The sequence below is a fragment of the Prionailurus viverrinus genome, chromosome A3, assembly GCF_022837055.1.
Source record: "Prionailurus viverrinus isolate Anna chromosome A3, UM_Priviv_1.0, whole genome shotgun sequence".
Lineage (NCBI taxonomy): Eukaryota > Metazoa > Chordata > Mammalia > Carnivora > Felidae > Prionailurus > Prionailurus viverrinus.
The window spans coordinates 15,779,364-15,805,294 of record NC_062563.1 but is presented as its reverse complement, the minus strand read 5'-3'; the positions used below and the strand labels follow the sequence as shown (position 1 = coordinate 15,805,294).

The following is a 25,931-nucleotide window of genomic DNA, read 5'->3' as shown; positions in this document are numbered from 1 at the left end:
TTTTCTATGTGTACATTATATTTTATAGAATATATGTACATGGAAAGAAAAATTACATATGTACATAAACAACACACGATTTTTCTTTCATTTCTTGATTGTACACGGACTGCATGCTCATGTAAACCATCAGAGTGTTACAGAAGTAGATGGGATGGAAAGTAAGCGTTCTTCGTCCTTCCTTCATGATTCCACCTTCTAGATGTAACTGTTGCTAATAGTTTGGTGTGTGTTGAGATTTTTCATTTGCTATCCATATAGCAACAGTATTTATTATTGTTTGCTGTTTTATTGTTGTGATCATTAGTTTTCTTTTACAGAAACAAGGCTATATTACATATAATTTTGCAATCTAAATTTCTAGCTTTACAATGTATTTTCCATACCAGGAAATATGTGTCTCCTTTTTAATAAATTGTATGGATATTTATTGTTTTTAATTAGGTGGTCTTTTTGAGTTGTTTCCATTTTCTCCCCCCCCCCCCATTACAAATATTTCTCCAACATTTGTGCATGTATCTTAGGGTACCTACACATAAGATACATTTTTAGAAAAAGATTGGGCTCGAAGGATATGGACATTTAACTTCATAAATATTGCTAAATTGCTTACACAACATTATACCAATTTATACCCTGGTAACACTGTATTTCAGTGCCTGTTGTTTTTCTATGCTGTTTCAGCACTGGTTATTATTTCTTTAAATGTTTGTCAACCTTATTCTAGTACTTGATTGGTTTTTTTGTGTGTTTTTGTTTGTGTGTGTGTGTGTGTGTGTGTGTGTGTGTGTGTGTGTGTGTTTTACAGTTTGTTTATTTATTTAGAGAGAAAGCAAGCACGTGTGCAAGGTGGGGAGGGGCAGAGAGAAAGGGAGAGAAAGAATCCTAAACAGGCTCTGCGCGGTCAGCACAGAGGCTGACGTGGGGCTCGATCTCATGAACTGTGAGATCATGACTTGAGCCGATATCAAGAGTCAACATTTAACCAACTGGGCCAGGTTGGTTACCTGTGTGTGTGTTTTAACATTTTTTTTTAGCGTTTATTTTTTGAGAGACAGAGTGTGAACAGAGAGAGGGAGACACAGTAATCAAAGCAGGCTCCAGGCTCTGAGCTGTCAGCACAGAGCCTGATGCAGGGCTCGAATTCACGAACCGCAGATCATGACCTGAGCCGAGGTCAGTTGCTTAACCAACTAAGCCACCCAGGCGCCCCTGTGTGTGTGTTTTAATAATTGAGAATCTTTTATGTTTCCACCTCATTTGAATTTCTTTTGTGACTTGCCCAATCATGCCTTGAGTATGGTTTTTATATGTATTCCAAGTACAAGACATTTCTTGTTGGAAAAGTCTCTTTTTCTCTCAGTAGTTTTAATGCTTAGTGTTGATCTCTATTCTTTTCTGTTTTAGGATACGATGGCCAAACGAAATACAGTGATAGGAACACCATTTTGGATGGCTCCAGAAGTGATTCAAGAAATTGGATACAACTGTGTGGCAGACATCTGGTCATTGGGAATAACAGCTATAGAAATGGCTGAAGGAAAGCCCCCATATGCTGACATCCATCCAATGAGGGTAAGGAAATGGACAAAACCAGTAGGGTGGTTAGCTACTGGTCGTCATTAGAAAGTTAAATGGCTTACTTAATTAGATACCAAACAGTAAATGAATTAATTGTATATAATTGATAAGTGGCAGTCTAGACTCCACTAATCAGTTCAAGTCACTAATCAGTTCAAGTGTGATCCACCCCCTCCATACCAGAGGTTGTGTATTGATAGCTGTCTGGCAGGACGTAGGTCACAGAAATGCAATGTATATTTTTTAATAGTTTAGTTGCTCACATTTTAACATAACATTAACTGGAACTGAGTGGTGGTCCCCTCATTTATACAGGGCATGGGCTTTCTACTTTATCAGTCTCCATGATTCCCTAGTCACCAAGTATCCTTTGTCCCTTATCACAGTGTTTTCTCTGTTTTTCTCATAGTAATATTAAGAGGAAAGCAAACTATTTTTTTGATGTCATGTCCCTAGCACCCAGCCTGATTGATTTGTTGTCTTTTTCCTGCCTGAGCCTCAGAGGTATTTACATGTGTAAGTTGTGGTTTGGAGATCCCCAGACTCTCCTCATCAGAGGCTCTGTCCTTTGCAGCTTCCATGGGCTTCTAGAGTAGTAAGGGCCCATTGGTGCAGTCTTCACCGAAACTATCAGTGTGACACCCTCAGGGGTTTGCAGGCTATTCCCAGCCAGGCCCCTCATCACAGCACTGTTAAGAGGCCTTGATCATGCCTGGGGCCCCTGGGTGGCTCAGTGGGTTAAGTGTCCGACTTCAGCTCAGGTCGTGATCTCACAGTTGGTGAGTTCGAGCCCCACGTTGGACTCTGTGCTGACCACTGGGAGCCTGGAGCCTGCTTCAGATTCTGTGTCTCCCCCTCTCTCTGCCCCTCTCCCACTTGTGCTCTGTCTCTCTCTCTCTCAAAATAAACATTTAAAAACTTAACAACAACAACAAAAAGGCCTTGATCCTGCCTTCCTCAGGGGTTCCATAGTCCTCTCACCATACGTCCCAACTCCGCTCTCCCTCTTCTTAGTACTTCTATTAAAAGACTTAACAGTTTGTAAAATGTAAAAATGCTCTCAGGTCTTGCCTTTTTATTTTGAAAGGCAGTATACAGTGGTTAACAAAACTCCAAAAAGCTTGCTGGATATTGGAGGTTGAGGAGACAGGAATACATATGAAGGAGGGAGAGGGAGAGAGAGCTATATTAACTTCTCTAATTGTCATACTTCCTCCTTTGAGACACTTAGACTTCAGTTGGGATTTGGTTGGGCTTATCAATGGAGAAGAGGAAAATGTTTCAAACTTTAAATGTATCTCTAGTCATATTTTAATTAGTACATCACTTTTATTTTATCAAAAACAATTTTTTTTTAACCTAGGCAATCTTCATGATTCCCACCAACCCCCCTCCTACATTTCGAAAGCCAGAACTGTGGTCTGATAACTTCATGGATTTCGTGAAGCAGTGTCTTGTAAAGAGCCCTGAGCAGAGAGCCACAGCCACTCAACTCCTACAGGTATGATGCTCCCTGAGATGCTGCCTCCCTCTGTTCCACTCTCCTGCTGGCCAAAGGGTGCTGCTAACCCACCTGCGTGGAGATGGTAAAGAAGTAGAAGACATTCCCTGCCTTCTAAGGAGCTTTGACTCTAACTGGGTAGAAAAGAATGTTAAATCATGGAACAAGATAATAATACCAGAAAATGGTGGGCTCTGTGGGGTCAGAGATGGGAACTGAGAGTGAGCACTGCCATTGTGCTGAGTGCTTTGCACATGTTGTGCCCTTTAATCATCACACATCCCCTGTGAGGGGAAGGTATTATTTCAGTTTTCTGGGGAAAGAATGGAAGCTTAGAGAGATTAGCTCATTTAGAGGCACTCAGCTGGGGAACAGCAGAGCCGAGACTAGAATCTGGGCCTTCTTAGTTCCAAAGCTCAAGTGCCTGCAAGTCTACCCAGTTCTGACAAGGACCTGAGATTAATGGTAGGTCCTCTTGTAGCTCATGACAGGAGGAGGTGACTTTGGGCTGGAGGTACCGGAACTGCTTCCCTGGAGCAGATCGCCTCGGTGTGTGGGCCTTGCAGGACGGTGGGGTTTGCAGGCAGTCTGCTCGGTGCTGAGGAGGTTGAATTCAGGTGTCAGACTGTCCAGGTTTGAATCGTGGCTCCCTGTTTACTAGCTTTATGACCATGAGCAAGTGACGTGCCCTCTCTGTTGCTTTAGTTTTCTTATCTATGAGTGGAGACTAATTACCTGCCTCCTACCTACCTCACCTTCCTTGTGAAGATTAAGTGATGTGTGTAACTTTGAACGAAGTTTCACATGTGTTAAAGGTAGAATGACGTGGAGGTGACAAATGTCTGTGGTTATTATTGGGCTGGGCCAGTGGTTTTCAGCCGTGGCAGACCCAGTGCCCCCTCTTTATAATGAATATGTGTATTTTTAGTACTCTCACTACTCTTCTGGAATGAAATTTGTAGATAATAAAATCTGTTTATTCCCATAATTTAAAAAGGATTAGTATAAGGTGTATGATATAATGGAGAGATATAAAGGTAATAATTCATAAAATGTGTGGCAGTATAAAAAGAGGCTCCAGTTTGACTCAACTTGCAGACACAATGCAGCAGTTGAATACCAGTATCTAGCACCATAAGTGAGCTTAGATTTAAGAATGGTAACCGTTCCGTTCAGGCACTCCAGGAAAATGAATGGGTGGACACTACCATAAAAGTGATGTTAAATAATAACAGACCAGGCTTATTTGTATATGCTAAGAGGAGGGAAATGATCTTATAGATATTCCCAGTGGAGAGAACAAGGAAATATGATATTCTTGCAAATCAGCTGGACCTTAGTTCTAAGCATTGGCAAGTTCTTTCCTGCCGGGATGGGGTACTGATGAAGTTTTATGGAAAAGAAATCTTTTTTGCAACCCGTCACAGGCTGAGATGCACTTACAAAGTTCTTACAAAGACCTTAGAGACCATCTCCTCTGATGGGTGCTGGGGAATAGAGAATGGGTTATAAAGAGAAAGATGGGGACAGTGTCACAATGAGTTGGGGAGACAACAGGCAACCCCCCAAAGAGAATTTCCACATGTAACTTTCATAGCCTCATTTCCTAATGTTCTGTAAACACAAATAACAAAAAAGGTAGTATAAACACTAAAAAATTGAAGCAGCTTGTATAAATGAAATTCCACAATATCCCTGGGTTTCAGGTGTCTGTGCTGATTGGTATTTGGGCCTACACCTGTTCTGTATTTGTGACCTGTTTTAGTGTTTTTCTGCAGTAACCACACTTTTGCCCTAAAATCCCTTTTTACCTAAATATGTAGTTGAAAATACTATATAGTGCATTGTGTAGAGAGAATAAGCAGGATGAGTAAATTATCCAGTAATATTTAAACAATGTCTTTATGACATTTAAGCCCCCTCCAACATCATCTCTGGACTTTTTTTGCTTATCTCTTGAAAAAAATTTGTCAGTATTATTTACTAAAGTGCATATATATTCTAAGACGTTTGAAAGACATGCAGAATGTGCCACAGTTTGTTGCTGTGCAGGACTGGTCCCCGCTTTGAAGGATTGCCGGTGTCCCTCCTTCCCCTCATGTGCCATTGGTGTTCAAACACCAACTACAAGCTCCCGACACGTTTATAAAACTTCCTCTAGGGGGCAGTACCACCCCACTGAGAATATCTAGGTTTGGCAGAGAGAGAGGAGACTTTGTAGCCAGGCTGAAAAAGACAGCAAAGCCTGAAACCCTGGTCACAGTTATAAAGTGAGTGTGATTTCACGGCTGTTATGTTACCATAAAGAGAAAGATTAGATTCATCAATTCAGCAAATGTGATCGAGTGCCTACGGGGTGCCAGGCACCGTTTGGGCATGGGTGCCGTATAAACTGTCTCTTTTTGTGCTTTCAGCACCCGTTTGTCAAGAGTGCCAAAGGAGTGTCGATACTGCGGGACTTAATTAACGAGGCCATGGATGTGAAGCTGAAACGCCAGGAAGCCCAGCAGCGGGAGGTGGACCAGGACGATGAGGACAATTCAGTGAGTGGCAGGCATGCCGTGGGCCTCGGGCATTAATGCGTGTTATTTCACAATTGCCGGGTCCAGTGGGACGAGTAGGAGATACCAGATCAGCCTGGAGCTGGGGACGCCGCTTGGCCGATTGTGCCCTGGCCTGACCCTGCGAAGGACTTGCTCTGTCTGTGCTTGTTCTTCTCGCGGTGCTTCCTAAGACATTTTCAAATTTTACTCTTTTGCCCCCACAGCATTTACTGAATTTGACTTTTTATTCGGGAAAGGGAATGCTTAGGTCGGAGACTTGGTCTTTTGTGCCCTTTTGGAGAATCAAAGATCTATACTAAATATGCAGATTTTATCCTCAGAGACTCCCTCCCAAGCCTGAGATTCCAAGGGTGTGCACCCCAGCTCCTTAGGTTACGTTGTAAAACCCTTAAGAAGGAGGGAGGAAGGGGTGAGGGAAGAGGGTCCTCCTTTTTTTTTAAATTTTTTAAATTTTTTTAAATGCTTATGTTTGAGAAAGAGAAGCAGAGACAGAGTGTGAGTCGGGGGAGGGGCAGAGAGACAGAATCCCAAGCAGGCTCCAGGCTCTGAGCTGTCAGCACAGAGCCCCACGTGGGGCTCGAACTCATGAACTATGAGGTCATGACCTGAGCCGAAGCCGGATGCTTAGCCAACTGAGCCACCCAGGCACCCCATGAGGGCCCTCCTGGTTCGATATGCTGTCTCGCGTGGCTGACTTTAAGTTTCTCTTTGGTTAAATAAGAGTGCTCTCTGCTCTACAAGGTGTGGGTCTAGAACCCCAGTCGGCATCAAATCCAGAAATGCTTGCGTTGAGATGAGTAATAGTAATTCGAAGGATTCAGTCTTTTGATCCAGTTAGCCCAATTTGAGGTTTTGTCCTCCTCCAGGAAGAGGATGAGATGGACTCTGGCACGATGGTTCGAGCAGCAGGTGATGAGATGGGCACCGTCCGGGTGGCCAGCACAGTGACCGATGGAGCCAGCACTATGATCGAGCATGGGGACACGTTGCCGTCACAGCTGGGCACCATGGTGATCAACGCAGAGGATGAGGAAGAGGAAGGGACTATGAAAAGTAAGGCTCTGGTTAAATATACTCCCTTCTTGGACGTACCCTGCACATTCCAGAGAAAATGGGCTCTCCTGGTCCACATGGGCTCAGCTCGAGTCACTTTCTGGTGGTGCGGGAGTGGGGGAAGGGGAAGGGGACAGCTGGCCTGCGGTGTCAGAGGCAAGAAAACGTCAGCAACGAGGAGGGACTTTCTTTCAAACCTGAATGGCCCTTTTCTCATTGAATGTTGTCATTTTCTCCTTTTTCCTTGATCCGTGGAGGCAAGCACACATATTGTTTTGATGCATAATCAAAGTGTAATGAGATTCTGAGCTATTTAACATAGCTTCAGTGTATTTTCTATTTTCTGTGCATTTAACCCAGGTTTACCGATACTCAGTCAACACTTAGTCAGGATGACTGTACAACTGTGAAAGTCCTGTCAAATTCCTTCTAGTTGAAACCCACCTCTGCTTCACTTCTTATCCTGCTCATACTTTTTTGCCTGTGACTGAGGCCTGACACACATTTTCTGCTCTCATCTCGGAGTGCTGTCCTCTCCCCTCCTCCTCACTTGTTTCCCTTCCCTTACTCTGTGCATCACAGACCAGCTCACAGAGGAAAGGAATTTGCGAGTACAAATTCTGTATGCACTTTTTAGCCTGCACTTTGCACAGGTTTATTTATTTGCTTTCTAATTAGTTAATTTTTTAAAGATTTTATTTTATTTATTTTTAAAAATATATTTATTTATTTTTGAGAGAGAGAGAGAGAGAGAGAGAGAGAGAGAGAGAGAGAGCGAGCGAGCGCACAAGCAGGGAAGGGGCCGAGAGGGAGGGAGACACAGAATCCGACGCAGGCACCACACTCTGAGCTGTCAGCACAGAGCCCGACGTGGCTCAAACTCACAACCCGTGACATCGTGATCTGAGCTGGAGTTGGTCGCCCACTGACTGAGCCACCCAGGCACCCCTAAAGATTTTATTCTTAAAAATCTCTACATCCAGTGTGGCACTCGAACTCATGACGCTGAGATCAAGAGTCGGATGCTCCACTGACTGAGCCAGTCAGGCACCCCATGAACTTTGCATAGGTTTAAAGCATTAAGGCTTTATAATCTTTTCATCATCTTCCCCCCCCCCCCCTTTCCTTCTTAAAGTTTAAAGGTCCTTCCTTTAAACCAGGGAGCAGCAAACTATGGTTCATGGGCCAAATCCGGCCTACCACCTGGTTTTGGCAATAAAGTTTTATTGGAACATGGCCATGTCCATTTGTTTACATATTGTCTGTGACTGCTTTGCACTATAGAGGCGGAGTGAGCAGTTGTGACAGAGGCCATCTGGCTCCCAAAGCCTGAAATGTTTGCTCTCTGGTTCTTTACAGACAGCAAAAGTTCTCTAACTCCTGCTCTAGACCCTCTGCTTCATGATTAATTCATTCAGTGAATTTTTCTTCCGTGCTGGATCCCAGGTCCTCAGCTGGGTGCTGAGGACACAGCAGGAAATGAAGAAACAGTCCTTGCCCCAAAGGAAATCATGGTTTAGTGTGGGAGATGGACCATTAATTACAATTCAGTGTATGAAATAATTTCTAAAGTAGAGGTAACCCAGGGGCTTGTCGAAACAGAGTGGAGGAGTATTTTATTTAATCTGGGCTGTGAAAAGGGTGGGTGGAGGTGTTCCAGCAGAGGGAGCAGCATACACAGAGGCCCTGAGGCGAGAGAGGGGTAGGTCAGTGCAGGGGAGCTGCGGCTGGTTGGCTGGTTCATCGGGACTGGAGCCAGCAGTTCTGGGGCCGTGGGTCCCAGGCAGCCCCCTCTGCTTTCGGTGTCTCAGGTCTGTGTATTTATAATCCAGCCTCTGTTTACGAAGGGAAAGGTTTTCTTTTTTCTGTTTTGGGGCCGAGGCTTATTATCTGTGTTTGGATTCTGGTCAGAAGTATACAGGTGGTGAAAAGTAGTAATATTGTTGATGGATGTGTTAATTGGTATAACTTTCCTGGAATGTAGTATGCATCAAGGGTTTAAAAAGTTCAAACCTTTAACTCAGCACATTCCACTTCTAGGAATCAGGTCCAAGAAAATAATCGAAGATGTAGACAAATTATATGCAAGAGTTTTCCCAAACATGTTACTTAGAATTGTAAAACAAAAAATCTGGATTAAATGTTTAGCAGCAGATTATTGGTCAAATAAATTGTGATACTTCTGTAAGAGGGACTACTATACCATATAAAAACATTAAAAATCCTGTGTTTGAGGAATACTTAGTGAGCTAAGGAAATACTTATGAGTTGTTAAGTGAAAAAGAGACGGAGAGGTGCCTGGATGTCTCAGTCAGTTAAGCGACCAACTCTTGATTTCAGTTCAGGTCATGATCTCATAGTTTTGTGAGCTCGAGCCCCACTTTGGGCTCTGCACTGACAGCGTGGAGCCTGCTTGGGATTCTCTTTCTCCCTCTCTCTCTGCCCCTCCATGGCTCTCTCTCTCACAATAAATAAATAAACTTAAAAAAAATCTTTTTAAAAAGAAGGAAGCAAAATTATAACATGACTCCAGTTTTACAGAGTAAAAAGATAACATACATTAATGTGTATATAGAAAAAAGACTGAAAAAACAAAAGGCTGGAGGTAAATAAATCAGATATTAAAAGTGGTTATTATTGGTAAGAGGATTATATCTGTTTTAAATTTTATTTATTTTCCAAATTATTTTCTAAAGTTACTATCGTAAAGAAATCCCACCAGAAATACTGCTGGGATAGTGTGTCTGGTAAATTAGGGTTTTGTCTCTGGATTGTCTTAAGAATTCTTTTTTTTTTTTTCCCTCTTACTTCTTATGGCCTTAAAAATGGTTGTTTACAATAGTTTATAAAAACATTGTCGGGGGGCGCCTGGGTGGCGCAGTCGGTTAAGCGTCCGACTTCAGCCAGGTCACGATCTCGCGGTCCGGGAGTTCGAGCCCCGCGTCAGGCTCTGGGCTGATGGCTCAGAGCCTGGAGCCTGTTTCGGATTCTGTGTCTCCCTCTCTCTGACCCTCCCCGTTCATGCTCTGTCTCTCTCTGTCTCAAAAATAAATAAACGTTAAAAAAAAAAATTAAAAAAAAAAAAAAACAAAACAAAAACATTGTCGGCCTGCTAGTCCCTTTTAATTCTGATTTCATTTAGTGTTCTTAGGTATGTTTTATCCCTTAAACTCCATATTGGAGTATCCTATCCTAGATACATATCTTAGATATGTGTTTGGTGTTACATAAATTATCATGTGAATGCTATATACTACATTTAGTTTTTCTTCCTAAATTTTTAAGTAGCCAGTGTGATTTGTTACGTTTGTTTTGTAGCTGCTGACCTCTAGGTCTTTCCATGGATTCTGAGTGCTTCTACTTGTTTTAAGGGCTTTAATTATACAGATGGTTATAATCACTGTGTAGTAAACTTGGCTGGCCCATTAACATGTGCTGTGCATGCACATGTTATGGAAAATCTGCCTCTTTTTTTATTTAAAGAATTAATTTTATTCCAAATGTAATTTTCCAAATGTATTTTAAGTGCTAATTAATTCAGTGGGTTGTTTGTTCAGTTTCTGAGCTTGGATAGTTTAGTGTGTCTAATCAGAAACATGCATCTTATATTAGAGTCATGATGAGAAACTGTTTAAAAACCTCAGCGGTCATAGCCAAGTGACATTAAATAAACTCAGTTCATCAATCATCTACTTCAGGTCTTATAATTCAGTTTTGGGGCCACAAGTTTGACAGATTTGCCATTTACTTTGAAATCTTTACCACTTATGTTTCTAGGAGTTACTTAAACTTTTCATTATGGGAAATTAAAACATAATTGCACAGAATACTATCATGACCCCAGTGGACTTGTCATACAGTTTCAAAAATGAAACTGTATGGGCTCACTGCCCATCATAGTTCAGCCCCTCAAAATGAACTGAATTAATTTAAAGCAGATCTAAGACATCATACCATTTCTTCAGAATTAGTTTTAAACATTTAAAGGAGGCTATCTGACCAAGCTTGGCTCAGAAGCTGTCTGTGTTGTTTTGGAGAAGTCACATTCCTTGTATGGGCCTCTGTACCGTAATGGGTAAAACTCAAGAATTATAAGCTTATTACTTTCCTTGTCTCTTACAGCTCAAATAGTCCAAGCATTTATAAAACTTTTATAATTCAGGACTAATATAGAACTGAAGTTGCTAGAAGTTAAAATCCGTTTTCACAAATAGGCTTTCATTTACTGCTTTTTTGAACTTCTGTGAAAAGTTTAATCCTTAAAAATTAAAATTATAATTGTTACCCTCGATAAACCGAACAAAAAATGACATATCTCCATAATGGTTTGCATTAGTTTCATAGAATCTAATTTTAGTTTCTAATTTTAAAGAAATTGTAACAAGAAAATTAGAAGACTTGCACACAGTTTGTGTAGGACATCCAGGTCAGAAACTTTTCTGAATTTTTTGATACACTTTTTGACAATTGACTGTATTTTACAGATTTTTTAAAAAGTTTATTCCTTGTCTTAGAAAAGTTAGATATTTCATTTGCTTCTGTTCTCCATTACCATATTAAAAATTATTATACCAACAGTATTATGGCAATATTTACACAGTGTTTTAAAATGACGTATTTTGAGAGAGAGAGAGAGCAGCGTCCATAAGCACGGGAGGGGGGAGAGAGAGAATCCCAATCAGGTTCCGCACTGTCAGCACAGAGCCTGCCTCGGGGCTTGATCCCAAGAACTGTGAGATCATGACCTGAGCCAAAACCAAGAGTCAGTCGCCTAGCCAGCTAAGCCACCCAAGCGCCCCTTAATGCACTGTTAAAAAAGAAAGTAGTTCACCCTTTCACTCAACCAAAGAATGCCTGTTTTTGACTGTGTGCCAGTATGGTTCTTATACAGTAATAATTTGCCTAGGTTTTTTTTTTTTTTAATTTTTTTGAGAGAGAGAGAGACAGAGACAGAGACAGAGACAGAGACAGAGACAGAGCGTGAGTGGGGGAGGGGCAAAGAGAGAGGGAGACACAGAATCCGAAGCAGGCTCCAGGCTGTGAGCTGTCAGCACAGAGCCTGATGCAGGGCTCAGACTCGTGAACTGTGAGATCATGACCTGAGCTGAAGTAGGATGCTTAGCCAACTGAGCCACCCAGGTGCCCTGATATTCTTTTGTTATGGTTATTTATTTTGAGAGAGAGAGAGAGAGCGAGCGTGCATGCCTGCCTGAGAGCAGGAGAGGGACATAGGGAGAGAGAGAATACCGAGCAGGCTCTATGTTGTCAGTGTTGAGCCCTTCTTGGAGCTTGAACTCCAGAACCCCAAAACTGTGAGAACATGACTTGAGCTGAAATCAAGAATTGGACACTTAACTGACTAAGCCACCCAGGTGCCCCTGATTTGCTTAGATACTGTTTTCTGATTATTTTCCACTTAGTAAGTGTATGCATGTTCCATGTTGCTGCATAGCCCTTTATTATATTTATCACACTTACCAGTGTATTTTAATGATTTACCTGGTGCTGGACATTTTGGTTGTTCCTAATTTTTCACCATTATGAATAACTCTGCAGGGAACATCTTATGTATAAATGTGCCTCCTTTTTAGTATTTCCTAGGAGTTTTCAGAAGTATTTGAATCATTTCATGTATATTTGTCATATTGTGATGCTGGTGTGTTGTCCTCCAAATGTTGTACCACTTTACATCCCACGAGAATAATAGCAGCTGTCAGGACCCTTGGTTTCTTCACTTATATTCATTTCTCCTTTTTATTTCCCTATTTCCCATGTTTTAAGTCTCTGTGCTACTTTCTGGGTGTTTTCTCTAAATTTATCTTCTTTCATTCTTTTTTTAGCCATATGTAATCAACTGTTTGACCCAGACATTGAATTTATTTCTGTGACTACTTTTTTTGCTTCCTAAAAGTTTTAATTAGTTATCTTTAAATCTGTTTTTTTTTTCTTTTGTGATATCCAGTCTTGTCTTAGCAAATGTTCTTCCTTTATCTGTTTGAATATTATAAATGTCATTATTTTAAGGTTTTTTTTTTTTAGATCAGTCTATTATCTTGAACTCCTTGGGTGTGATTTGTTTTTTTGTTTTTTTTTTTTGTTTTAATGTTTGTTTATTTTTTTTTTATTGAAAAAAAAATTTTTTTTTTTCAACGTTTATTTATTTTTGGGACAGAGAGAGACAGAGCATGAACGGGGGAGGGAGGGACAGAGAGAGAGGGAGACACAGAATCGGAAACAGGCTCCAGGCCCTGAGCCATCAGCCCAGAGCCTGACGCGGGGCTCGAACTCACGGACCGCGAGATCGTGACCTGGCTGAAGTCGGACACTTAACCGACTGCGCCACCCAGGCGCCCCTATGTTTGTTTATTTTTGAGAGAGAGCGCGCGTGTTCATGCAAACAGAGGAGGGGCAGAGAGAGAGCAAGGCACAGAATCAGAAGCAGGCTCCAGGCTCTGAGCTGTCAGCACAGAGCTGGACGCAGGGCTCGAACCCATGAACTGTGAGATCAAGACCTGAGCTGAAGTAGGGACGCTTACCTGACTGAACCACCCAGGCACCCCCCCTTTTTTTTAATTAAAAAAAAATGTTTATTTATTTTTGACAGAGAGAGAGAGAGAGAGAGAGACAGAGCATGAGCGGGAGAGGGGCAGAGAGAGAGGGAGACACAGAGTCCGAAGCAGGCTCCAGGCTCTGAGCTGTCAGCACAGAGCCCGACGAGGGGCTCGCACAGACCGCGAGATCATGACCTGAGCCGAAGTCGGACGTTCAACCGACTGAGCCACCCAGGTGCCCCACCCCCCTTTTTTTTATAAGTTGATTTATTTATTTTGAGAGAGAGAGAGAGTTGTGTGTGTGTGTGTGTGTGTGTGTGTGTGTGTGTGTGTGTGTGTGTGAGGGGAGTAGCTGAGAGAGAGTGAGCGAGAGAATCCCAGGCAGGCTTACCACTGTCATCCTAGAGCCCGATGTGGGGCTCAAACTCAAGAGACGTGGGATCATGACCTGAGTCAAAATCAAGAGTCAGATGCTTAACCAACTGAGAGCCACCCAGGTGTCCCTTTGGGTCTGATCTCTGCTGTTTGTGTCTGCCATCTCTCATGTTGTTAGATTTCTTTTTGTATTTTGTAATTTTTGTTGTGAGCTTTAGTGGGAAGTATCTTCTTTGGAGGTCTCTTATGTTTTTGGGGTTGCATAGGTATCCCTGTGGGTCCCTAAGGGGTATTTTCTTCCAGTGTAGTTTTTAGATATTAATCATTACTGGAGTGTGCTTGTGGGACAGCCAAGGGAATTACATTTCTGGAAGTTGACTCTTTCCATCCCTTATTACATTCCTAAGCCATGTCCTTGTGCTTGTGGGTAGAGTTTGTCCTGGCTTCATCTTTGTGCTGGGAATGGAGTTCTAGCTGCCTTTTTATAGATGTATCTTGGCTCCCGTCTTATCTCGGTTCCTGTTCCCACATCAGCCTAAAAACTAGTCCCTCTGGTTTGGTTTTCCCGGTGGGCCACTCACCTCAGTGCTGTGGGTTCCTCTGTTGCTTTTGGCATCTGCGAAGTTTCCTGTTCTAGTTTTGAGCACTACGGTGTTTTTGTTTTGTTAGGTCTTGAATTTTTGTGTTTAGAGCAGGAGGGGGGCCCTCTAGTGCTTCCGTTCATTCAGTCATCTTGACCTGTCTATAGTGATGGTATGTCTATACTTTCTCTACCAGGGAAAACTTGGGAGAGGTTGTTCCTTGCTCCTGGTCGCCTGGCTAGTAAGTGCTAGAGCTGGGAATCTCAAGTCCGGAGTCTGTGCTCCTTTTGTTCTCCTGAACTTTAATTTGTTTTGGAAGCATTCCCTTACATTAATGGGCATTAGACCTAATATAAGACTCATGAAAATTCATGATGAAGACTAGCGCTGGCTTCTGAGGAGATTCCAGAGATCATCTATTTTTTTTTTAGGACCGATTATTTATTATATAAGTTATTTCTTTATTATACTCAGGAGGTTAGACATTATAACTGTTAATAATAATCATTAATGATTAGGCATTTTCTGTGTCAGGCATTGTGCTTAATCCTTTGTAAACATTTGACATACTAGTCATTGCTCCCATGCTGTGTGGTAAATACAGCCACCCCCCATTTTGTCGCAGCAGAAATGGAATTGCAAAGCGATTAAGTAGCTTGCTCGTGATCACATCGTGAGTAATAGAAGTGCCAAGGCTTGAAACTAGGTATGTTTGATTTCAAAGCTTATTATATTATATTCCTGTTCCGCAGAGCCTTTTTTATTAGTTGTTGAGGGACAGGACCAAGGCTCATGTTACAGATCATATGTTGGTAAGCCTCAGCCCGCAGTAATATACCTCTCCTTGCTGGTTGTTCAAGTAACTAGCTACTCTATATGTTTCCCCAGAGTTCCAGAAGTGAAGGGCAGATGGTTGTCAAAGGGGGTCAGCCTCTGACGATAGGTTTAATGGTATCTCCGTCTGAGGGAGTATGTTTTGGCTGCGTATGTCTCAGTCTAGAGTAAAGAATCCGGTTGCAGCTGGAGGGAGGGGGTCAGAGTGAGGGGAGACCTGGTTGCCTTAGACCTTAGGAGCATCTGTAAGAACCGAGGAGGGAAACCATCACCTGCACTACTTTGAAAACTATGTCTGGATAAAATATCAGTTTGGGGATTTTGGAAGGTTTCTTCTATTTGTCTACATAAGTGTGGGTTTTTTGTTGTTGTTGTTTTGTTTTTTTGATAAGGGCTATGGAAGAACTTTATTTGCCCCACCCCCCATATCTGAAGTGACTGGAGAGGTTCTAGGTCAGTGTCAGGATTGTTGTGCTTTCTCGGGGCCAGCAGAGGGAGCTCTGTAACAGGTTATGAGTTAGAATGGCATTCCCATCAAATCCCCTTTCTATGGTACGCTTTATTCTCGATCAAGACCATTGTTTATTTATTTTAAAATCTATTTTAAGTAAGCGCAGCAACATTAGGACAGTGTCTTTATTTTATTTAGGTAGGAAATTGGACACCTCATACTTGGCAAAGTTCAAGTAAGAGTAAAATCTGCCAAAATGTCTCAAAATAGTTTAAACTTCCTCTCTCTTCCCAGATTTCTCAGTAGACCTTCACGAGAACTGATGTTTTCTTTCTGCAACATGGTATGATGCAGAAATTTTGGACAAAATTTGTACGATGTAATTTTGCAGCTATCATCGGCTAAAATGGCCCTAACCAAGTAATTAAATAAATTTTTAAAATAAAACTCAAAACTCTGTGCGAACTGACTTGGAGAAAGTTATATGTGTATCAAAGTAAATATTATTAATGGCAGTTTATAGCTTTGTTGACTCTCTCTTTAGTTTTCATCTAATGTTTCCATGTTGACTACACAAAAGTCAATCTTAGTTCTTTCTTCTGATCCATATATATGTGGGTGTGTGTATATATATATATATATATATATATATATACACACACATATATATACATATATATATATATATTTTTTAACTTTAGATGAAGGAGAGAGAGCATAAGCAGGGGAGGGACAGAGAGAGAATCCCAGGCAGGCCCTGTGCTGTTACTGCAGAGCCTGAGACGGGGCTCAAACTCACGAACCATGAGATCATGAAATCAAGAATCGGACACTTAACTGAGCCACCCAGTCGCCACTGGTCCTTATATATTTTTTCTTTCTTACCAAGCCCTCCAGTAGAGTCTAGAATAGTAGAGGCTACGGTAGTGGGCATTCTTATTTGAAAGGCTTGAGTCAGTGGATTCAATCTTTCAATCCTTCAGTGGTCCAAGTTCAGACCCAGCCTTTTAAATGAGACTCTGAAAGGGAGTAAGTGGGTGATTTCTATTTAAAACTCGAACATGATTCATAAATTTCTAATTTTTATTCTAGAGTAATGACCACATTAATCTCTTAGAAGTAGAATTTTAAAGTGAATGGCATAAATTAGTTAGGACAACTCAGAAGCATGTTGTGGGCAAATTACTTGATAGTATTATGTGGGGCAAACACTGTGTATTTGTAGTTCCCCAGAAATTCCTAAGTCTCATGAAGGCCCCTATTGTTGCCATAAGTTTCTTCATGTTAAAAAGTCCAGGCTCTTGTTGAAATGATTTTATTTCAACACTACCCATCAGATACAATTTTGGAGCTGCATAAGTTGGAAATTCTTGACTCACAGCCTAGTTTCTTTACACCTGCAGCGGTTTGGAGGGGATTGTTTTAACATTGCCTCCCTTGTATGTTCTCCATCTCATTCTCCCTGACTGATGATCGCATATGCAAGGGTAGTAAATAGGACGTAATGTACTGTGTGTGTTTTAACACTTCTTTTACTACAGTAGCCTTACTGTGCAATTTCTTTAGAACTATTGTCAGAGAATGTTAAGTGTTCATGTATTTTTTCTACTCACAGCGTTGTCTGAGAGTTCTACACATGCATTGGTATAGTTATAGTACCGAAGCTAAAACTTACAACACTTTGTTAGAAATGTATCTGCTCAGTAAGGGTAAGAGAAAGAAAAAGGGATCATGGAAAGAATATTAATTTTTGGAATGAGAGTCCTTGCTTTGAAACTTGCTCAGAATCTCATAAATTTCGTTCAACTTTGGCAAGTTACGTCCTTTTCTGAGCCTCAGTTTCCTAGTCTAAAAAAATGGGGCATAAAAGTTCCTACTCTGTAGAGCTGGTAAGATGATATGGAATAACGTATGGAAAATACTTAGAATGTAAATGCTTCAAAATGGCGAGTTGTGTAAGTTTATGAGTCTTTTAATGAGTGACAGTGGCTTTTTAATTGGACCTGAAAGTTCCTTCAACCAGGGCTACTTTTTTGCATCCTAATTCCTTTTCTCTTGCTAGTTATGTTTTTTTTATGTTTTTATGTTCTCATTCTTGGCATTAATGGTGTTTTGTAAGTGCCATCTCTCTGAGCACTGGTGAACTAAAACCATGAAAATGGTTGAACTAAAGTAAGGTTACCTGTCAGTTTCAGTAATGTTTTAAAAATGTGCTGAGGGGGGAGAGAGAGGGAGAGAGGGAGAGAGGGAGAAAGAGAGTGAGTGAGTGTGCGTGTTTTACATTCCTTGGCAATAAGATAGAGGTATTTTGAGAATCTGTTAAATAGCTCAAAATGCAAGATGGCAGATTTTAAAGAAGGCTAGACTTCGGATCCACCTGAACCTTCCTTTGTTGAGTTCAAACTGTTATCTTAATCCTGTGGAATTTTTACTGACTGGATTTTTTTCTGTCCCTGAACGATAATTGCTGTGGTTCACTGTGTGTTTATCAGAATCTTTCTCCTGGGTGGGATTTAAGGTAGAAGAGCAGACATCTTGGTCCTTAGACTTTTCTCATGGTTGCACAAATATTCCAAGGTCAGGGGCGCCTGGGTGGCTCCGTCGGTTAAGCGTCCGACTTCAACTCTAGTCATGATCTCAGTTTGTGGGTTCAAGCCCCACGTTGGGCTCTGTGTGGACAGCATGGATCCTGCTTGGGATTCTCTCTCTCCCTCTCTCTGCCCCTTCCTGGCTTGTGCTTTCTCTCTCAAAATAAGTGAACTTAAAAAAAATTATCTTAGAAAAATACTTCAAGGTCATCCTGTAAAGTGGAGACTAAATCCTAATTGTTTGTGCAGTTATTCTAATTCTGTCCAGATGTTGGGCTCAATTTTATCTTTGGAAACCATTAACATTCTTGATTCTTTTGGGATGAGCCAAAAGGCACAGACACGTGGTGCCTGAAAATTCATTCGAAACACTCTGCCAGATCACATATTAGGATATGAAAGTACCAGATCTCAGTGTAGCTTGGGTGAAGGGCTCAAGGCCTATATTTTTGGGAAGATAAGGTGCTCCATTACAGTTAAATTGGTAAAAGGAGAGAGAGCCAAGAATAGCCGTGGGGGAAATGTATTTTCCAGGAGAGGGCAGTAGCATGAGAGTAATGAAGAACAAGGGAAAATGAGTCTTAAAAGATATACTTCGGCTCTTACGCTTAAGAGGCAGATAAATCAGTTTTGACTGGTTAGGGAATATATTTCTCTGGTGCTCTAAGCTGTTCTGACTTGCTTACTCTTATTCAGCAAAGAAATGGAGATGCATTTTAATCAATTTAAATGGATCTATATAGAAAAAGTAGATGATTCTCATAACTGTTTATGCTCTAAAAATATCAATTTGGAATCAGTATTTGTTAACAATAAATATTTAATGCCAACCAAGAAGTATTTATTAGGTAGTCACAATGTGTTATGCCTGTGTAGTGTATAAAAACCAAACGAGTCCTTTTCTGCTGACCAGGAATTTATAGGTTAAGAGGGAAAGATGACATTTGTCATTATCATTGTCTAATACTTATGGAGTGCCTGCTGTACTATAACTGTTCCTTGTAGTTCCTTATATGTCTGGGGCATTACCCTAGATATTTTGGATAGTGGTATTTGATGTTGCCATAACTTACATATGCAGGTAATATAACTAAGCAAAATGCTGGGTAAGTGGTGCAGACAAGTATTAAAGGTTTTGTGAGAAGGAAAGCAAGGACTTAGATGTGCAGAAAGACTGAGGGAGACTATTTTAGGCAGGTGCAAAGTCAGAAAGTAAACATATACATTGAATATTCAATTTGGCTGAAGTGGATTTTGACTGGATGCTGGAGGACCTTGAGTGCCGCACTGAGAAGTTTGAACTTGGTAATTACTGTTGGTAATAGGGTATTTTAAAGACATTTTGATCAGAAAAGTGATAGGACAAGGTGGCTTTTTAGAAGAGTCACGTGGATGATTTGGAGCTTGAAAAGGCTGGACAAGGGAAGATCAGTTGGGAAATTTTTGCAATAACCAAGATATGGATCATTCTCACTTGTTAACCTCCTATATCTTTTTAGATGTGTACCTCTTTTGCTCCAGTTAGTAATTCTTTGAAATTTGGGTTCAGATTTCTTTGAATAGATATGTGGCAGCTCACCAGACTTAAATAACTAAGTACCACTGCCCAGAAGTCATGTCAATTTACATAAGAGGCAATTGCCAAAATTGGTGAACTGGAAGAGTTATTCCAGTTGGACTCCAGGGAATCTTCTAATTTATGATTCCAGCAATTCTCAGTGATTTCAAAGAACATTCAAAGGAATATTTATGGCCCGACACAGAAACTTGGATAATAACTTGTGTAATGAAATGAGTTAATATGTGGAAGACACTTAGGTGCCTAGTAACAAAAACAAAAACCACACAAAGACCAAAATCTAACAAAGGTTAGATTAAAAACCAGAACAAACAACTCTCTGATAAGGCATTTTATTCCATGCCAGAAGAAAACATTTGAGAGATTACTTGAGTTTTTTCCTTGCAAGTATTCAAATATGAAACAGAAGAAAATGCAGGCTCTGTGTACTTCTCTAACTTAAACAGAATGTATTACTGTTAAGGTAGAAAAGAGTTATTACTGTAGAAATTAAGGGCAGAGTAGTGACCATTATGGTTTACTTAATGACAGTCTTAAAAACGAACGTAAAAATGAAAGGGCATTAAGTTTAATGTCTAGTAGGTGGTCATTCCATAGGAAAAGACAGGCTTCAGTCTTTGGTCAATCTCTTTCCCAATTTTGACTCCCCTGGCATTGTGTCATAGCTCAAAGGAATCTAGAAATAAAAGTAAACTGTAGGGGTGCCTGGGTAGCTCGGTCGGTTAAGTGTCTGACTTCGGCTCAGGTCATTGATCTCATGGTTCATGAGTTCGAGCCCTGTGTCGGGCTCTGTGCTGACAGCTCAGAGCCTGACGCCTTCTTTGGATTCTGTGTCTCCCTCTCTCTCTGCTCCTCTCCTGCTCACACTCTGTCTCTTTCTCTCTCAAAAATAAATAAAAACGTTTAAAAAAAAAGTAAACCGTAGAGGAAAGAAGTCCTTCTTTTTTTTTTAATTGAATTATTGTTTTTAATCTCTAGTTTTTTTAATAATTTTTTTTTGAGGGAGGGTGTGCGTGCAAGTGTGTGAGCGGGAGAGGGGTGGAAGGCGAGGGAGAGAGAGAATCTTAAGCAGCATCTGTGCCCAGCGTAGAGCCTGATGCAGGGCTTGATCTCACGACTGTGAGATCATGACCTGAGCAGAGATCACGGCCTGAACCTAAATCAAGAGTTGGACGCTTCACCAACTGAGCCACCTAGGGACCCCTAAAATTGAGTTATTGATATATAATTCACATACCATGTAATTTACTCATTTAAAGTATACAATTTATTGGGGTTTAGTATATTTACAGAGTTTTGCAGCCATCACCACAATCTAACTTTTAAAAATGTATCTTTTTTAGTTGAGATATAATTCCCATATCATAAAATTCACCATTTGAAAGTTACAATTCTGTGGTTTTTTTAGTTAACAAGGTTGTGCAACCGTAGCCACTGTTGAATTCCAGACATTTTCTTCACTGCCCCCCCAAAAGCCACAGTGCTGTTAGCAGTCACTTCTTATTACCCCCTGCCCCCATTCACGGGCAACCATCATCTGCTTTCTGTCTCTATGGATTTGCCATTCTGGACATTTTATATAAATGGAATCCTACAAAATGTGGCCTTTGTGTTCCGTTTCTTCCTCTTAATGTTTTCAAGGTTCATCCGTGGTGTAGCATGTGTCAGTGCTTCATTCCTTTTTAATGGCTGAATGATTCCATTGTATGGATAATACCCTGTTTTGTTGACACTCTAATTTTAGAGAATTTTGATCACCCCTAGAAGAAACTCCATATCCATTAGCAGTCACTTGCCATCCTACCCACTCACCCCATGGGCCTGGGCAGCTAATCTACTTTATGTCTCTACAGATTTGCCTTTTCTGAACATTTCATACGGAGGCATAAAATATGTCGTGTTTGGTGACTGGCTCTTTGAACTTAGCATAATGCTTTTAGGGTTCATCCATGTATCATGTATCAGTATTTCATTTCTTTTTATTGCTGAATAATATTCCACTGTATAGGTATTCCATATTTTATGTATCCATTCTTCAGTTGATGCACATTGGCTTGTTAGGTCTTTCTCCTTTTATATAGCATTTTTCAAAGAAAAATAAACATGGGATACAGTTGCTTATGAATTCACCCCTGGTCTGTGAGCTTAGACAGATCCTCCATTGAGCTTGCCAGATGCTGCTTACAAAGAAAAATGGGTCAGTCATAGTATAAGAATTCATGCATTTCCTGTGTCAGATCAAAGAATCAGGGCAAGAGACGGCCATTTAGAAAGTTTGACTTTTCGGCTCTGTCTGTTCTCCCTACGGCTTCAGGTTTCTGGAATTATCATTCAGCGGAACGTCTTCATTTCCTGGGATACATCTGAAAAAATATACCAGCTCACATCGAAACAAAAAGCCCACCAGCCAGCTGAAGCCCTGGGGACAGCATTGCCTTTAATCAGCTTGGACTGATTCTCTTACACTTTTCAGTACTGACAGGCTGTTGTCCAGCACACTTGATTATCCAGCTCAGGAGCGCTAAAAGAGAAGTTCAAAGATAAGGTTACTGGGAAAATCCCATTCCCTCAGTCTTTCTACACTCACCTTAATGGCAGTTCTGACATATCAAGAATTTTCATTTCAATTTTAGAGAATTTGCAGTATGAGATGCAGCTCACCAGACTTAAACTGACAGTCAGACTTAAACTGACAATCCCATTCTTGTTGGTAACTAGCTACGTAATCTTAAGCAGATTTCTCACCTGTAAGGTGGAAATAATACATACTTCAGAAGATTCGAGGATTACGTGAAATGGTATATCATCTACTACTTGGTGACTAATAAATGCGGGTCCTCCACCCTCCTGCTTCATTTCATGGTGTTCATGAAGTTTGAATAGGACTGTCATGCAAAAGTACCTAGTAAAATGCCTGAAGCTTAGAAGATACTCAGTAAATCTTAATTGAATTTGAGAGGTACCTGGGTGGCTCAGTCGGTTAAGCATCCGAATGCAGCTCAGGTCATGATCTTGATCTTGCGGGAGGGCATTACCAATGGGCGATGACACTGGGAGGGAATTCTCATGGACGTTTTTTGCAAACGTTCTATCCGAGATACTAATTATTACAGTAATACAGATCTGTTTACTGAGAATTATCAGTCTACAAAATCAGAGTGAAAACAGGTACTATAATCACAGTGTTAGTAAGAAAATGTTGGTCACAACAGGAGTGCTGACTGATCCATGTGAACGTAATACGGAAGCAGTCTAACACAGAGGAAGAATATTGTGATGCAGTCAGTTAACTTCTGGAACCACTAAATAACAGGAATCACAAATACACCTAACTGTTTTTCTTTTTTGAATGCATGCTGTTTCTTGCCAGTTGAGTTGGCTTCTCCTACTAGTAGATTCATTCATGTCTTCAGCTTTACTTATATAAAACATTTTTATAACCAACATCTCTAGATGATATCTTTATTACAGTTTGGGCCAAGAAAAATTTGGTCACCTCTTCCATCTGTTTTAAAAAAGACAACTTCTCCCCTGCCACCTCCAAAAAAAACCCCGCTAACAACAACAACAAAAAACTCAAAGAGTCAGAGACAGTCTTGTCACAAGTATTTGTTGAGTCCTAACTACTTTTTGCTTTGGTCTGGTCTTTGGTTTATGCCCATACACATCTAAGCTGTGGCATATTTTAGATTAGTGGTTACCAAGTGTGATAATCCCTCTGGAGATAAGAACTTCTTTTGAATGGTTATCAGTAACTGAGCATAAATACGTTTTCATAAGTTACTGCCAACTCATAGAATTAGGAAATTTTCGGAGCTGTAAAGGGGCGTGGGAAATAATGGTCCAGGGGCCTCTTTTTGTAGATTGGAACCTATGGTTTTCCCAGGATTTTATAGTTGGACCAAAATCTGGATCTTTTTTAAAAAATATTTATTTTTGAGAGACAGAGCATGAGCAGAGGAGGGGTGGAGAAGGGAGGGAGACACAGAATCGGAAGCAGGTGCCAGGCTCTGAGCTGTCAGCACAGAGCCTGACGCGGGGCTTGAACTCATGAACCGTGAGATCATGACCTGAGCTGAAGTCAGAGGCTTAACTGACTAAGCCATTCAGGTGCCCCTAAATTCTTTAAACAAATTTATGGTACTTGTTGCCAGTATTTTCTTCCAGTTTGTCATTTGTCTTAGCTTATATATGTGCTTACTAATTTTTAAAAATGTATGATGTTTTCTTTACATAAAAGGTTTTTATTTCTCCCATTTTTCATTGCATCTGGGTTTTTGTCATAGGTAGAAAGCCTTTTTCCACACCCAGGTTTTTTTTAATTTTTACATTTATTTTTATTATTTATTCATTTTTGAGAGACAGCATGAGTGGAGGAGGGGCAGAGAGAGAGGGAGACACAGAATCTGAAGCAGGCTCCAGGCTCTGAGCTGTCAGCGCAGAGCCTGACCAGGGGCTTGAACTCGTGAACCGTGAGATCATGACCCTGAGCTGAAGTCAGACACATAACCGTTAGGCTGAGCCACCCAGGCACCCCTTCCACACCCAGGTTTTAAATGCATTCACACAAGTTTTCTTACAGTGCTTATAGTTTCCATTGTTACAGTCAGAGCTTTTACCCATTTGGAGTTTTCCTGGTTTAAGATGTGAAGTGTGGATCCAATTCAGTGTTTTTCCAAATAACTAATTGTTTGGAAGCCATTTGGGCTCTCTGTTTTGTTTCAGGACTTCCTGTCCTGGTCAGCTGGTTGGACTGTCTAGCCAGGAGATTCCATATGAAAGGACACCATACACCGTTTGTGCCAGGAGATTCTGTATGAAAGGACACCGTGTGCTATATGTGACAGCTGTCGCTAGCACGGCCATGGTTACATGGCTCCAGGAGGCTCTCTAAGTACTCTTTGTCTGTGTGTGGGATTTGTGGAGGCTTGCTGCACGGTTGTTCCTGGTCCCAGAGAGGGGACCGATCAAAAGTACTTGTCGACAAATCCAAAACACTTCCACTTCTACAGGTTTTATTTTGTTGCAGTCCCTTCAGAAGTAGATTATGAAATGATACCTTACATTTAACTCAACAATTAAATAAAATAAGCGTGCAAAGCCCTTAATGTGGTACCTAGAACAAACAAAACAACACACACACTCACCAGATAATCACTGATCTTAGTAAATACTGTGTGTAATCCCTCATTAGTGAGGAGGCACCAGTGAAGTAGGCTTTGGGCAGCATCTGGAAGTGGGCAGATCTAGGATTGGCTGCTGTTGAACTTGGCAATGGTAAAGTGAGATGACAAACGTCTGAGAGGCAGTCAGGGTGCCTGCTTGACACTGGACCAGGGGGTGTCGGGAGATAAGGTTGCATGGGACAAACACTTGTTGGTGTTTCTCTTCTAGACCCCTCCCCATCCACTTCTTAAATTTTTTTTCAGTTTACTTATTTATTTATATAGAGAGAGCACGAGTGGGATAGGGGCAGAGAGAGAGGGAGAGAGAACTCCAAGCAGGGTCTGTGCTGTCCGTGCAGAGCCCTACATGGGGCTCGAACTCCTGAATCGCAAGATCGTGACTTGAGTCAAGATCAAGAGTTGGAGGCTTAACTGACTGAACCACCCAGATGCCCCTCCCCATTCATTTCTCAAGGCTTTGAGCCTTCTGGTCTTTTTTCCTGGTTACTGGGGAAAAGGGCAGTATAAACCCACATATTCATGGAAAGCACTGGGAAAAAACTTCTGTACTTCCTGGTATTAGAATACTAATTAGAAGTACAGATTACTTTGACGTGTGAAGTAGATACATTCAGCTAGCTAGGTTGTTAAGTCGTGCCAGGTACAATTTTTCTTTTTGCCCTTGTTACTAACTAGTGACTGACTGCTGTTTTCATACCTGCTGCCTCTGCTGTGTAACTGCCCTGCCACCTAAGTGCTGATTCTTCTTCAGGGATGTTTGGGGCCCAGCCGAAGCCCCCCTCTACCAGTCTTCCCTGACCATGCCAGCTTGCAAGATCTTTCCTTCTGTGAGATCTTGAGGTCTACTTATGAGAGACAAACCCCGTTAACATTTTGGTATATTTTCTTCCAGTCTTTTTTTTTTCCCCCCTACATATATGATTTTACAGAGTTGAGATCATTCTGTACATATAATATTGTATCCTGTTTTTAACTTTTAGCTTTATTGTAAACCGTTTATAAATAAGATTTTAAAAGTTACGTAATATTTCCTGGAGTGGATGGATTATGATTTATTTCTATTTGATTTTTCATGCATATTTTTCTT

The 25,931-nt window shown here is 41.0% G+C and overlaps 1 protein-coding gene across 6 annotated transcripts in view; it reads left to right on the top strand.

Annotated features, from left to right (window-relative positions):
• STK4 (serine/threonine kinase 4) overlaps positions 1-25,931 on the top strand; it is a 92,159-nt gene that overhangs the window by 23,831 nt on the left and 42,397 nt on the right. For 5 of the 6 annotated variants that reach the window (XM_047854004.1, XM_047854008.1, XM_047854006.1 and 2 more), the window contains 4 exons: positions 1,408-1,575; positions 2,945-3,082; positions 5,497-5,625; positions 6,513-6,699. In XM_047854004.1, coding sequence (XP_047709960.1) covers positions 1,408-1,575; positions 2,945-3,082; positions 5,497-5,625; positions 6,513-6,699 — 622 coding nt within the window. Of the gene's footprint in view, positions 1-1,407; positions 1,576-2,944; positions 3,083-5,496; positions 5,626-6,512; positions 6,700-21,972; positions 22,154-25,931 lie in introns of those variants that run through there. The other variant, XM_047854010.1, reaches the window with a different exon arrangement.